This window comes from Staurois parvus, unplaced genomic scaffold (genome assembly GCF_062004578.1).
Source record: "Staurois parvus isolate SC_StPar_1 unplaced genomic scaffold, SC_StPar_1.0 ptg000597l, whole genome shotgun sequence".
Lineage (NCBI taxonomy): Eukaryota > Metazoa > Chordata > Amphibia > Anura > Ranidae > Staurois > Staurois parvus.
In genome coordinates, this window is record NW_028318393.1 from 3013989 (window position 1) to 3028790 (window position 14802).

Below are 14802 nucleotides of genomic sequence, written 5' to 3' on the forward strand. Positions count from 1 at the left end.
TTCGCCGAATCAGTCGAATCGAATTTTTGAATAATTCGCTCATCTCTAGTACTGTCGTGGCATTTTAAGCAGTTCAAAAAATGAGATAAAGCTTCAGGATGGATCCATATTCAAATATATGCAGCACCCTCCTAGTTAGCCAGGGGGAGCTAGCTAATTATTTGTTTTTAGCAGGAGGCTGAGGAGCAACTGGGAAAGATCGTCAGAGGGGTCAAATTTTGGGTCAGGGCTGAGAGGCTCTGCAGATCAGTTCCTTGATACCTCCCACTGATCTACAGACTTGGAGAGGTCTCTAGAACTAAGTGGGTGGGGGTGAGGAGGAACTGGTCTGCACTCTTAGGCGATCCTGACAAATCCCCAAGGAGGCTTGGCATAGGGTCAGGACAGCCATTAAGAATGATGCAGCAGGGAGAGTTAGGGTGGAAGATGAAGTGAGCAGGATGGAATATGGAGCCTGGGAGGGGGTCCAGGAGAGGAGCCTACCTACAGGCAGAGAAGCTGGAAGGGAGGATCTCTTGGCCTCAACCATACCCTGAGGGAGACAAACAGGAGAACCAAGGAAGGAGCCAGCCCAGTAAAAAGCCTGAAGGTAGCCACCAACCCACAAGCTTGCAGGAGAGGACTGAGTAAGTAATCCCACACCCCCTGGGCCAAATAAGAGGAGAGGACATACTGGTTGGAAACCTGAATAGCCCCATCTAGAACTGCTGATCTTAACCACTAGCCTACAGGGCACTTATATCCCCTTCCTGCCCAGGCCAATTTCCAGCTTTCAGCGCTGTTGCACTTTGAATGACAATTGCGCGGTCATGAAACACTGTACCCAAATTAAATTTTTATATTTTTTTTGTGACAGATAGAGATTTATTTTGGTGGTATTTAGTCACCTCTGGGATTTTTGTTTTTTCTTAAACCAAAAACCACTGAAAATTTTGAAAAAAAAGTTTTAGTTTTTGTTATAAAATTTTGTAAATAAGTGATTTTTCTCCTTCACTGATGTGCGCTAATGAGGCTGCAGTGATGGGCACTGATAGGTGGCATGGATGGGCACTAATGAGGAGGCACTGGTTGGTGGCACGGATGGGCATTGACAGGCATCACTGATGGGCACTGAGAGGCAGCACTGATAGGCGGCACTGATAAGCAGCACTGACGGGCACTGATAGGCGACACTGAAAGGCAGCTCAGATGAGCACTGATATGTGGCATTGATGAGTACTAAGAGCTGGCACTGATGGACACTGACAGGTGGCGCTGCTGGGGCTACACTGATCATCAGGGCTCTGATGATCTGTGTACATGTCCCCTCCGAGGAATGCCGATTACCGGCTCTCCTCAACTCACGAGCTGTCAGCGCGACAGCTCGTAAGGAGAGAAACGCCGATAACCGGCATTTCCCTGTTTACATGTGATCAGCTGTGATTGGACACAGCTGATCCCATGACCGAGCTGACGTCTTCGGCTCTTTCTGTGGATCAGTGATCCGCTGTGTCTGAGGGACCAATTCGGTTAGAATGGATGTCTTATGACGTCCTCCCAGAACGAGAGAACCACCTTGCGTCCATCATATTACTATATGGCGTGCGGGAGGCAGATTCTGGGTCCCCTTGCCCAGGGATTCCCTCAGGCAGTTGGGTGAAGAGGAGATTTCATCTGGGGTCTGAGGTGGTAAGTCAGGAGAGGATGTATCGCTCTTCAAAGAAGAGAAACCCTTCTGGGCATTTGTACATAGCTCCAGGAAGTTGTCCTCAGCTTAACAACTCCTTGGGCATCCTTTGTATCCCTCATCCCCAACCAAGTTCAAATCCTCTAATAAAATTAAAAAAAATAACAAGGACTTTTTACGGTCTCTGGAGTGCAAGGCTGGAAGGATATGCATGTTGCCTGGCTGTGCAGTACTATAGGGGGACCCAAAACTCTGACAGCTAAAGGGGTAGTGCTACACTTCCACTATATTGCCAAAAGTATTGGGACACCCCTCCAAATCATTGGATTCAGGTGTTTCAAATCACCTCCATGGCCACAGGTGTATAAAATCAAGCACCTAGGCATACAGACTGCTTTTACAAACATTTGTGAACAAATGGATCTCTCTCAGGAGCTCAGTGAATTCAAGCGTGGTACCGTGATAGGTTGCCACCTGTGCAATAAGTCCATCTGTAAAATTTCCCTGCTACTAAATATTCCAGTCAACTGTTATTATTATACAGTATTTATATAGCGCCAAAGGGTATGCTCAGCGCTGTACAATAGCAAGGGACAGAACATGAGACAACACAGTAACAGTACAATACACGAGGGGTTCAAGGGCCCTGCTCTTTCGAGCTTACAATCTAAGAGGGAGGGGAAGGTGGCACAGGAGGAGATGGCTGTAGGGGATGGAGTGGCGGGAGGAGTGGAGGTGGTTAGTTGTTAGGTGAGGTCGAGTGTTAGGTAAGGTTGGGGTAGGCATCCCTGAAGAGGAGGGTTTTCAGAGTGCGCCTGAAGGTGAGGCGGGTAGGCGACAGTCTGATGGATTGGGGTAGGGAGTTCCAGAGGATGAGGGAAGTCCTGAAGAAGTCCTGCAATCGGGCGTGGGAGGAGGAGACCAGGGATCTAGAGAGTAGGAGGTCCTGTGAGGAGCGGAGGGCACGGGTAGGGTAGTATTTGGGTATCAGGTCAGTTATGTAGTTTGGGGCAGCATTGTGAATGGCTTTGTAGTTCAGAGTTAGCAGTTTGAATTTGATGCGTTGGGCAATCGGGAGCAAATGAAGGGATTTGCAGAGGGGGGAGGCAGATGTGGAGCGGTTGGTGAGGTGGATGAGTCTAGCCGCTGAGTTTAGGATCAACTGGAGTGGGGACAGCGCTCGTTTGGGTAGGCCAGTGAGAAGGGAATTGCAATAGTCCAGGCGTGAGATTAGGGAGTGTAGGAGTTGTTTGGTGGTGTCTGGGGTGAGGAATGTGCGTATCTTGGAGATGTTGCGGAGGTGGAGCCTGCAAGATCTAGATAGCAGTTGGATGTGGGGTAGGAAGGAGAGGTGGGAGTCCAGGGTGACACCCAGGACTTTGGTGTGTGGGGTGGGGGAGATGGCGGCGTTGTTAGTAGTGATGGAGAAGATGGGGGGGCACGGGGTGGGGGGAAGACCAGGAGCCAGACTGTAGGGGGTCAAGGAGGTTGTTATCAGTGAGGTGGGCACTTAGGCGATTGTAGGGCAGGCGCTCAAGGAGCTTGGAAGTGAAGGGCAACAAGGAGATGGGTCTAAGGTTGTTAAGGTTGGTGGGGTCAAGGGAGGGTTTTTTGAGTATGGGGGTGATGTGTGTGTGCTTTAGAGGGGAGGGGAAGATGCCAGTAGAGAGGGAGAGATTGAAGATGTGGGTGAGGGAGCGAATGATGGAGGGGGGGGGGGGGTGACTGGAGGAGCTGTGAGGGGATAGGGTCCAGGGGGCAGGTGGTGAGACGGGCTTCAGTGTATACCTTAGAGACCTCCTCGGGGGTAGTTGGGCTGAGGGAGGTGATGAGGAGGTGATGATGTGCGGGTCATTAAGTATAGTGGGGGGTAGTGTGGCTTTGAGGTCAGGGGAGGGGACGGTTGAGGGGTTCAAGGAGGGCGGGAGGCTGGGTGGAGAGGTGGATTGTGAGTTGACAATGTCCTTACGGATTGCGTCAATCTTGTTTTGGAAGTGATTGGCAATCTCGTGGGCGGTGAGTGAGGTGCTGGGTGGATGTGGGGGGGGGGGGAGAGAGCAGGGATTTGAAAGTGGAGAAGAGCCGATGAGGACAGGTGGAGAGGGTGTTGATAAGGGTTATGAAATAGGCTTGCTTGGCGGTGTGGAGGGAAGTGGTGTAGGCGAGGTAGGTGGCTTTATAGAGGGAGAACGTGCAAGGGGATCTGGTTTTGCGCCATTAGCGCTCCAGCATGCGACTGCGTCGTTTGAGGCATTTCGAGTGGTCATTTTGCCAGGGTTGAAGCGGTCGGGGTCTAATGCTACGTGTGGTTAGGGGTGCCAGGGAGTCAAGGGCAGCTGACAGTGAGTCGTTGTATGCAGTAGTTGCCAGGTCAGGGCATGACAGAGGGAGGATACGGTCATACAGACGGTCAGCTGCTGGGTGGAGATGGGTCGGGTCCAGATTGTGGAGGTTGCGGGTGATGGTTAGACACTTCGGGGGGGGGGGGAAGATGGAGAATGTGAGGAGGTGGTGGTCAGAGAGGGGGAAGGGGGTGTTAGTGAAGTCGTGGGGGTTGCAGAGGTGGAAGAAAACGAGGTCCAGGGTGTTTCCGTTGGAGTGGGTGGAGGACTGAGTATGCTGTGTGAGCGCAAAGGAGGAGGTTAGAAGGAAGAGTTGGGAAGTAGCCGGGCTGTTGGCGTTGATCGGGATATTGAAGTTGCCTAGGATGATGGTCGGTAGCTCGGAGGAGAGGAAGAAGGGAAGCCAGGCGGCAAAGTCATCTAGGAAGGGGGATGTGGAACCAGGAGGCCGATAGATTACCGCAATCCTTAGGGGGGTGGGAGAGAAGAGCTGGATGCAGTGGGCCTCGAAGGAGGAGAAGGATAGGGAGGGGGGGTTAGGGAGGACCTGGAAGGTGCTCAGCGGTGGTAGGAGCATACCGACCCCTCCGCCTCTGCGTCCGCTCGGTCAGGGTGAATGGGTCCAGACGAGGCCTCCATAGGAGAGGGCAGCAGGGGAGGTGGAGTCAGTGGCTTGGATCCAGGTTTCGGTGACCGCTAGAAGGTTGAGGGAGTGGGAGACAAAGAGGTCGTGGATGGCAGTGAGCTTGTTGCAAACCGAACAGGCGTTCAGGAGTGCAACCAAGAGGGGAGGGGTGGATGTGGGGAGGAGGGGGACGGATATGAGACTGAGGGGGTTGCGGTGGTTGGCGTGAGTAGGGGGGTGCCGGGAGGGGGAGTGGGGAGATGGTGGGCCAGGGTTCGGGGAGATGTCGCTGGCGGTTAGGAGGAGGGTGAGGAAGGTGGCATGGGAACGGGAGGTGCAGGAGCGCGTGGGTCTGTTGGTGGTGGCATGTGGGTCGGCGGGGGCGTGGAGTATTAGTAGGAGGTGGTGAGAGCCGTAGAGGGGGGAGGGAAGAAGTGAGGGTGCGATGTAGAGCTGTTTCAGGGGAGTAAGGGGGTAGAGGGAGGCAAGTTTGGGGATGGAGGAGAGGAGAACGAAGAGGAGGAGTGCAAGTGGCATGCTAGGGTGGGCAGAATGCTGATCGGGTCGGAGAGGGGGGAGGTTTCAGTCAGGACGTGAGGATGGGGAGAGTCCGTTATGCCATGACGGAGTTCATCAGTGTCCAATCGAAGAAGGGAAGAGGGAGTGGTGGGCGGCTGGGGCCGCAGTCTGTGGGTGCTGTAGGCCGGCGTCCGCGGGTGTTGTGGCACGACGTCGGTGGGCACAGTGGTGCGTTGGCTGGACGAGACGTGGGACACGGTGATTGGAGGTGTTGTAGGCCCGGCGCCAGGGGTGCTGGAGGCCCGGTGTCGGGAGGCGTTGAGTGCACAGCTTCGGGAGGTAATGAGGGCCCAGCGTCAGGAGGTGTTGGGTCTCCAGAGTTAATGGTATTATAACAATGTGGAAGCAACTGGGAACAGCAGCAACTTAGCCATGAAGTTGTATGCCATCTAAAATGACAGAGTGGGGTCAGCACATGCTGAAGCGCACAGTGCACAGAAGTTGTCAGCTATCTGCAGAGTCAATAGCTAAAGCCCTCCAAACTTCAAGTGGCCTTCAGATTAGCACAACAGTGCGTGGAGAGGTTCATGGAATGGGTTTCCATGGCCGTGCAGCTGCATCCAAGCCCAAGCAGTGGAGACCTGCTCTCTGGAGGGACAAATCTTGCTTCTCTGTCTGACAATCCGATGGACGTGTTTGGGTTTGGCGGTTGCCAGGAGAACGGTACTTGCCTGACTGCACTGTGCCAAGTGTAAAGTTTGGTGGAGGGTTGATTAAGTGCGGGGTTGTTGTTTTTTTTTAGGGGTTGGGCTTGGCCCCTTAGTTCCAATGAAGGGAAGTCTTAAGACGCCAGCATACCAAGACATTTTGAACAATTTCATGCTCCCAACTTTGTGGGAACAGTTTGGGGATGGCATCTTCCTGTTCCAGTGCACAAAGCAAGGTCCATAAAGACACAGATTAGCGAGTTTGGGATGGCCTGCACAGAGTCCTGACCCCACACGACAGAACACCTTTGGGATGAAATAGAGCAGAGACTGTGAGCCAGGCCTTTTCAGCCAACATCAGTGCCTGACCTCACAAATGTGCTTCTAGAAGAATGGTCAAATATTCCCATAGACACACTCCTAAACCTTGTGGACAGCCTTCCCAGAAGAGTTGAAGCTGTTTAGCTGCAAAGGGTGGGCCAACTCAATATTGAACCCTACGGACTAAGGCTGGACTGCCATTAAGGTTCATGTGCGTGTAAACGCAGGCGTCCCAGTACTTTTGGTGATAGTGTATACTGTACATCATAGTAATTTATGAAGAAATTCTATTTTTTATTTTCCAAATATAGTTAATAAAAAAAAACTAAAATAGTTTTTTCCCCAAATTTTTGGTGTTTTTTCAATTATATAATAAACCATAAAAAAACACAGTGGAGATCAAATACCACCAAAAGAAAGCTCTATTTGTGTGAAAAAAAATTATATACATTTCACTTGAGTACAGTGTTGCAATTACCAGTTAAAGTAGTGTAGTGCTGAATAGTAAAAAATGCCCTGTTCATGAAGGGGGTAAAATCTTCCGTAGGTCAGATGGTTAAAGGGAACAATAGTGGGGTCAGTGGTGTAGGCGGAGTTGGGCTGTACACACTTTTTATATTAGAGCTTCCAAGTTTCAAAGTTTCGAGGATGTTCATACACAGATCTGATAATGCATGCAGCACCTGTACATGCATGCTATACTATTCTACTGCTTGTTCTATTAGTAAATGTTAGCAGCAGACTCACTTTAACAATCATCTCATGTTAGCAAAATCAATCTATTGTGAATTCTAAGTATAAAACATATGGCTGTAAGACAAACTGAAGCCATTTTGCTATGAATTTAGAAAAGGGCTTGTGACAGGGTGAGGCCATGTCACTGTGTGAATAGGCAGTTTAGGTCAGATTTTGGAGGAAACAAACACATTAGGCAGGTGTGTGCTTCCTTCTTATTCCCAAGGGGTTCAGTGACTGCAAGGGAGCAGTGAGTGAGGTGCATGCCACACCAACCTGTCCAGGTCAGGACAGTTTCAGGCATAAGCCTTTGGAAGGTAGTCCATGAGGGACAGAGCAGCTGGGATGCTGCAGAAAGGATACAGAGCTGAGGTACAGTGGTTAGTGCACAAGCACTGGATGTGTTTGATGGGTCAGGAAGACCATTTGCTAAGCTGTGCTGCAAAGCTGTATAAAGAGCCACGAGGCTGAATACAGTGTATGTCTGATTGATGGTGAGAACCCCTGCGTGTGAAGCCTTTTGTTGTGAACTTTTGCTTTGTTTTAAATAAAAGTGGGCAAAAAAAGCCCTGAAAAGTACCTCTGGAGTGGAGTGAACTCACTGTTTTTGCACTTACAGTCAGCTATTAAAACCACAAATCATCACAGCCTTCACAAATGTAATAATTATTTAAATATTAATATATAAAAATATTATATACTCAAAAGTCAACACTAGAAATTTAATACATAATATTTCATTGTTCCAAGATAAACCGCTCTAAATTCACCATTGCTAAAGGAATTACCCATGACATAGAAATAGTGAAAATGTGAATTCTTCTATACTGAAGCGGCTGTTTGCTTTTGTGCAAGTCACTTCACAGTCAGAACACTTCAGAGACTAAATATAGCATACAATAGGAAATGGAAACGTCAATGTTAACATTAAACATAAGTTATATATGCTTCTAGTGTATGACTAAAGCATTCTAAAGATTGAATGTCACACATTTGACTTGCAATGCTTACACACAAACTGGGTTCAACTTACATTCAGGATGTTTTCTTTACTAAAAATGAAAGTGGTTCTAAAGGCTTAAGGTTTTTTACCTTAATGTACACTCTGCATTAAGGTAAAAAACCTTCTGTGCTGCATGATTCCCCAAGCCCCCCTAACACCGCGTTCACACTGATCCCAACTTTGAAATCATGCGTCTTCACTATAAGTCGGATGACATGCCTATTTGAGGTGCGATTTGCAAGACATCTGACACATATGTCTATGTAAAAATCGCACCAAAAGTAGTGCATGTACTACTTTAGAAATCAGTGTCGACCAAGTCAAAACCACACTGATAGGACCGCTGTAATTAGAGTGCGACTTGCCATGCAATTTGCAAGTCGTATGGCATGCAAATCGCATGCCAAGTCGCACCCGGTATGACCAGGGTCTTATACTTACCTGAGCCCGACCTCAATCCAGCACTGTGCCCCGGAGCAGTGGCTTTCTCCCTCCTCACAAGGTGGATTGATAGCAGGGCGAGCCATTGCCTATTGCTGCTATCAGTTGAATCCAGTGAAGGAATGGGGGTGGGGCAGAGCCATGCTGTCTGTGTCTATAGTGAGACTTGGGATGGAGCCTGTACAACTGCCCCCATAGAAAGTGTCTTCCTATGGCTGCATTCACTAAAGACTAAAGAAGTAGAGCCAGGAGCGTTGGCGGGAGACTTCAGAAGAGGAAGATCGGGGCTGTTCTGTGCAAAACAGAGCAGGTAAGTATAACAAGTTTATTACGTAAAAAAAAAAATAGTTTTACAATCACTTTAAAAATTGTAGTAGTGGAATCCTAACATCCAATCGGGAAGCTAGATGTGCTGAATGAAAACATTTGTTAAGCTTCAGATCAATTCATTAAGTTACTAATTTAGTTTTGTTGTATTCGTTTGCTTAGTTTTGTTTCATTTAATTTATTCATTTTGACTGGATTTTACATTTTCCCAATGGATTCGAAGTGCCAAAGGGCCTAGTATAGATTGGGAGGGAACCCCCACGCTGTTTAAAAAAACAAAACAAAAAAAAAACAAAACAATTGGCACTAGTTCGGTCAGTGGCGAATCCTGCTGACAGCAGAGGAGTCATGGTTGTTAAAGTGTACCTAAACCCAGGACCCTGCATTCACTATATCCAGTCTCCCACAGTACACAGAACATGGAAATGCAATTACTTTAGTAAATATAAAGTGCTAAATACCTTTTCTCATCAGCAGTTAGAGCAGTCTTGTGACTTCTATTAGTGTCCAGCAGAGCACTGGTTAAAGCTTGTAGGAGGAGTTTTCATTCATCCCTGATTGTTCTATGAGGCTGCACAACCCCTGACCCCCTGTCTGGACAGTGCTTATTGGCTCTGTGTTGATCACATGCACTCTCCCAAGAAAAAAAAAAAATCTCTCTAGCAATACACACCAAACCGAGCTTGTGCAGCTTGCCCCCAATGCTCTGTTCTATCAGAAAATAGATTGGGGACAGTAGAAGAAGAGGATCAAACATCCTTTTTACACAATGTGGAGAATTAACCCCTTAGGGTCCACAGTGAGTAAAATGAGCAGGATTTACTGCATATACAGACTGATTTTACTGTTGTGGGTTTAGTAACACTTTAAGGCCACCCTGCTCCTTTACAACCAGTTATTATTGAAGGAATTTGATTTGTTTCATTTGGATGCTTCTAACATCCAAATTAAACAAATTACTTCTGTTAATGTTTATCTCGAATTTGTGGAAATTCGTTACCATTGTAATTGGAAATTCAGATATATCTGAATTTAGAAATAACAATTTTGTCCAAATTTTAATTCAGAACAAAACTAACCATGCATGTCTAAAGAAATCATAGGTCTGACTTTACAGGATTAATCCAAGCCAAAATAAAACCTTAGTATAACAATAGTAATTGCACTTGGGTTAAAACGTCATCAAAAATCTAAACAAGCAGCTAGCACAATATTGCAGGGTACAATACAACATAGACATATAAAAGACAGTAGTAGCTGATGACCCCCTAAAACCTAAGCATGATTATATGAACAAGCAGATAAATTAAAAAGTCCCTCCAGATGAACAGATGGTGTTAATAAGCTGAAATATTGTAAAAGGTCCACCCAAAAAGTCTTGATAAGTTGGTCAGTAGATGATGGTGCTCAAAAGGATGACAGAGATAGAACACCCTTCACCAAACCAATTACACTGCTTACCACCATAGCACATTGACCGTCATCAGGGGCATGGCCAGTCTAAAATCCCTGTGTGATTTCAGACTGGTCACACAAGCCACGCCCCTGACGATGTCATAGATGTCGAAATGCGCTGGCTGGAATTATGGCATGTGATTATTTATTTCAGGTACTTATATAGTGCCGTCAATTTATGCAGCGCTTTACATATATATTGTACATTCACATCAGTTCCCAACCCTCAAGGGGTGTACAATCTAAGGTCCCTAACTCACAATCATATATATACACATACTAGGGCCAATTTAGACAGGATCCAATTAACCTACCAGCATGTCTTTGGAGTGTGGGAGGAAACCTGAGTACCCGGAGGAAACCCACGCAGGCACAGGGAGAACATGCAAACTCCAGGCAGGAGGTGCCATGGCTGGGATTTGAACCAACGACCCTAGTACTGCCAGGTGGATGTGCTAACCATTTAGCCACTGTGCTGCCCCCATGTGAAGTCATCGTGCACCTGGATACAGCAGCCATCTTGTTGGCTGGAAACACCACATAGGAATTTGTGATATGCCGGTTTTATCATTTTTATTTAAGTGCATTACTTTGAATAAATGTACACATTCATTGCTACTACACTATAAGATGGCTTATTTCTCTCGTTTGGCATTTTTTGAGAGTAATTCTATCCATCTGTTTGGAGCGATCTTTAAATCAAAGAAAGTGTTATTTGTGGGAGAAGCTGGTGGAAAGCGCATCCTTGAAGTTCCTTTTGGCTTTTTACAGTGCTGTTCGGCTGTTCCTTTTCAGGGTGGTCAATGTGCTATGGTAACAGGCAGTGTAATCAATTTGGTGAAAGGCTTTCTTCCTCTGTGTCATCCTTGATCACAATCATCTACTGACCAAGTTATCAAGACATTTTTATGGACTTTTAACATACTTTCAGCTGATTTACACCATCTGTTTGTCTGGAGTGACTTTTTAATTTGCCTGCTTGTTATTCATATAATGATGCTTAAAATGTTTTAGAGGATCATCTGCTACTATCAGCACTACACTGTTTTTTATGTCAAAATAAGACATATAATCTGGCAGTTTAGATCATACTTGAGTGTAAGGTGGAAGTGCTAGTTGCTACTTGCAGAGATTATTCTACCATCTGAATTAACATTAATGTGAAAAATATGTGAAGTTCACAGGCAGAGGTTCTTAAATTGCATCCTGCATGGTACTGGGTAATTTATTCTACTTGCTTTTTGATGGTGATGTCAAGCAGATTTGTGGAATGCACCTGACCAGTGTAGTAGACTAGTAACCACATTCTGCTACAAACAAAAAACAAAATGGCGCTGGGAGAGGACCACACATGAAGAGTCTAGATACGTTTGTGACAAATGACAGATACAACAGGAGAAATACAAATAGGGGAATAGCGTACAATAGTAATGAGTTCAAAATGGGGTGGCGATGAAGTGACAAATGGAGACGGGTAAGTCCATAGTAAAATGGTCCTAGGTGGTGGATGGATGATGAAGGCAGCTCCCTATAGAGCGAAGCAGAAATCGCAGTATATAATAAAAAAGAGAGACCCATTGAAATGTATATCCTAGCTGATCAGAAGTCCATAAATGGACAGGTAGCAGAATGTGTTTAAATCAGACACAAGGGGGCGCCAATCTCAGTGTAAAGGGTTAAAGATTTATTGGTAACAAGAGGTTTAAAAACTACTCACAAACAAGGGAAGTATAATAGCATGGTAAAGGAATGCCATTGGTAAGCCCCCAGTTTGCCAGTGATGTCAAGATGGATCCTGGTTGTGCAGGATGAGCAGAGATGCAGCCGTCAGTGTTCAGCAATGCAGAGAATTTTTGAAAATGGTGCCGAAACCAGCATAGACAGCAAGGAAGTCAGGACCTCGGCAGGAACAGGGTCAGGTGACGCGTTTCGAAGCACTTGCTTCTTCTTCACTTACTTCTCCAGGAACTGCCTGCCACCTCCAAAGCGGTCATTCTGAATTATGCTACAGGCAACATAACATTCCTCACAGCTTCTCCAGACCCTTTCACGTCTGTCACATGTGCTCAGGGTGAACCTGCTCTCATCTGAGAAAAGCACAAGGTGCCAGTGGCAAACCTGCCAATTCTGGTGTTCAATGGCAAATGCCAATCTAGCTCTATGGTGCCGGGCAGCCGAGACATTAACATCAGTGGGCTGCTGGAGGTCATTTTGTAGGGCTCTGGCAGTGCTCATCCTGTTCCTCCTTGCACAAAGGAGCAGATACCAATCCTGCTGATGGGTTAAGGACCTTCTACAGCCCTGTCCTGCTCTCCTAGAGTAACTGCCGGGCTCATTGAGACTGTGCTGGGAGACACAGCAAACCTTCTGGCAATGACATATAGATGTGCCATCCTGGAGGAGTTGGATTGCCTGCGCAACCTCTGTAGGGTCCAGTTATCGCCTCATGCTACCCTCAGTGACAGTGACCCTAGCCAAATGCAAAACTAGTGAAACACTCCTAGAGTAACTGCCGAGCTCATTGAGACTGTGCTGGGAGACACAGCAAACCTTCTGGCAATGACATATAGATGTGCCATCCTGGAGGAGTTGGATTGCCTGCGCAACCTCTGTAGGGTCCAGTTATCGCCTCATGCTACCCTCAGTGACAGTGACCCTAGCCAAATGCAAAACTAGTGAAACAGTCAGAAAGGATGAGTAGGGAAAAAAAAATGTCAGTGGCCTCTACATAGGCAGAGCTGTGTCCTGTCTTTCTCCTTGCCGATCGGCAGGGGCGGACTGACAACTCATGGGGCCCCCAGGCAAAAGGGGATCATGGAGCCCCTGTGTCCTTGCCCAAATTCCAAAAAACCTATGCAAAAGGTAACAAGGGGCATCTCATCGGGCCCCCTACTGACCCCGGGCCCTTGGGCAGTTCCCAAGTTTCCAAATGGTCAGTCCGCCCCTGGCCGGTGGTCATCCACAGGCTGACACACGCCGATTGGCTTCTAATGACTAATCACAGCAGAAGCGGTGTGCCAGGGGCACGTGCACCCCCTCAGCTGCTCTGTAGCAGTACATCTGCTATAGGGAGGTCATAAACCCGATAATGTACAGAATGTACAGATAGATCCAAAAGTACACGATCGAGTAATTCAAGCGATTGTAAAGTCTTTTTTTTAAATGACAAATAGGTATAAACCTATCTTCTCTGTGTAATAGAATTGTACTGAGCAGCCTTGAACCTCCTATTCTCAGGTCCCCTGTCAGCATTCCTGGCTCCTCCTCCCTTCCAAGTGCCCCCATAGCACGTAGCTTGCTATGGAGGCACTCATGCAGGCTCAATCCCGAGTTTCACTGCCCGCGTCCAAAGACACAAACAGCACAGCTCGGCCCCACCACCTGTTCCCTCATCATGGGATATGACTGACAGGCGCACGAGCCAATTGCTCCCACTGCCTTAGCAAAGCCTGTGAGAACCACTACAGACAGGCATTGCGCTGTATCAGCTGAGGGCTCTGAGGTAAGTATACAGGGGATAAGGGGACTATACTGCTACCTAAAAATGTTTTACCTTAATGCAAGGAATGTATTAAGGTTCAAAAAGTTTAGACTTTACAACCACTTTAATGTAAACAGTATATTGGTATGCGTTCTGCTGTAAAGGCTTACATTTACCATATTATGTTGCAAGTCTTTCCAAGAAAATATAATTCCATTTTAAAAAGATACTGGTCTGGCAGTCAGCATCTTTATATTCTTCTCAGGAATTTTGGTGGAGAGCTAAGGTTCCAGTACCATTTAAATATTGTTTCCAATAGAAGGGGTACAGAGATTTCTTTAGTTTGTAATGTACAATATATGACCAGCGTAACTATTAAATAACTGGGATATTATATACAGTTTATGGTAATATATACTGTATCTCAAAAACAGAACTTAAAATTTGTGTATAAGCATTATAAGAAAAAATTATTTATATAAAAATACTAAATTTGTGAACAACAATTACCCAGTTCTTCTTCCATTGTAGCTCCTGCATTATGGCTGGAAACTCCAAGAACTCTGTTGAAGAGTATTGAGAATGCACTACCCCAAACACCTGAAAGAAAGCCAAGTTTTTTTACAAACATAATTGTGTGATTCATCTGTTTTATGCATATAATTTAACAGAAATATATAGTGGTTTGTGTATATTTTCTTAATTTATCATAGTTATGACCCAAACTTGTATTAAATGTGCTTTATTTTTTTTAAAAGTCGGTAAATACGAAATACTGAAAGTTAAAATTTGTATTCTTATTTATAGTCAGCATGCCGATCAAAAAGTTTGCAGCAGGGCTAAGCCTAGGCGACTCTATCCATTCACATGTGGACCAAGGGATCTATCAGTAGGATTGTTTTAACATGTAATGAGCATGAGGCAAGCTTTTCATTGTAAGTGCAACTGTACAAGTCTTGTTATTTAATAAAGGTTAATACGCTAGAGCAGTGCAGTCTGTCTTTCTATATGTTTTTGTGGTTACTGGCTTTGCCGCTGGTTCATGAGAGCTGCATGCCCCTGAAAAGGGCGATTCACAGCGATTTCTACGAATCATGAACTCTCGCCCTCCCTGACACCTTCACATGAGGATGCTTAGTGCAACAACTTGTATAAATCTACGATGTACAGTGGAGAAAAA

General features: G+C 46.3%; 1 protein-coding gene across 2 annotated transcripts in view; it reads right to left on the reverse strand.

Annotated features, from left to right (window-relative positions):
• Window positions 1–14802, reverse strand: part of PLA2G4A (phospholipase A2 group IVA) — a 237517-nt gene that overhangs the window by 59629 nt on the left and 163086 nt on the right. For both annotated transcript variants that reach the window (XM_089692650.1, XM_089692651.1), the window contains one exon: window positions 14133–14222. In XM_089692650.1, coding sequence (XP_089548776.1) covers window positions 14133–14222 — 90 coding nt within the window. The remainder of the gene's footprint in view (window positions 1–14132; window positions 14223–14802) is intronic.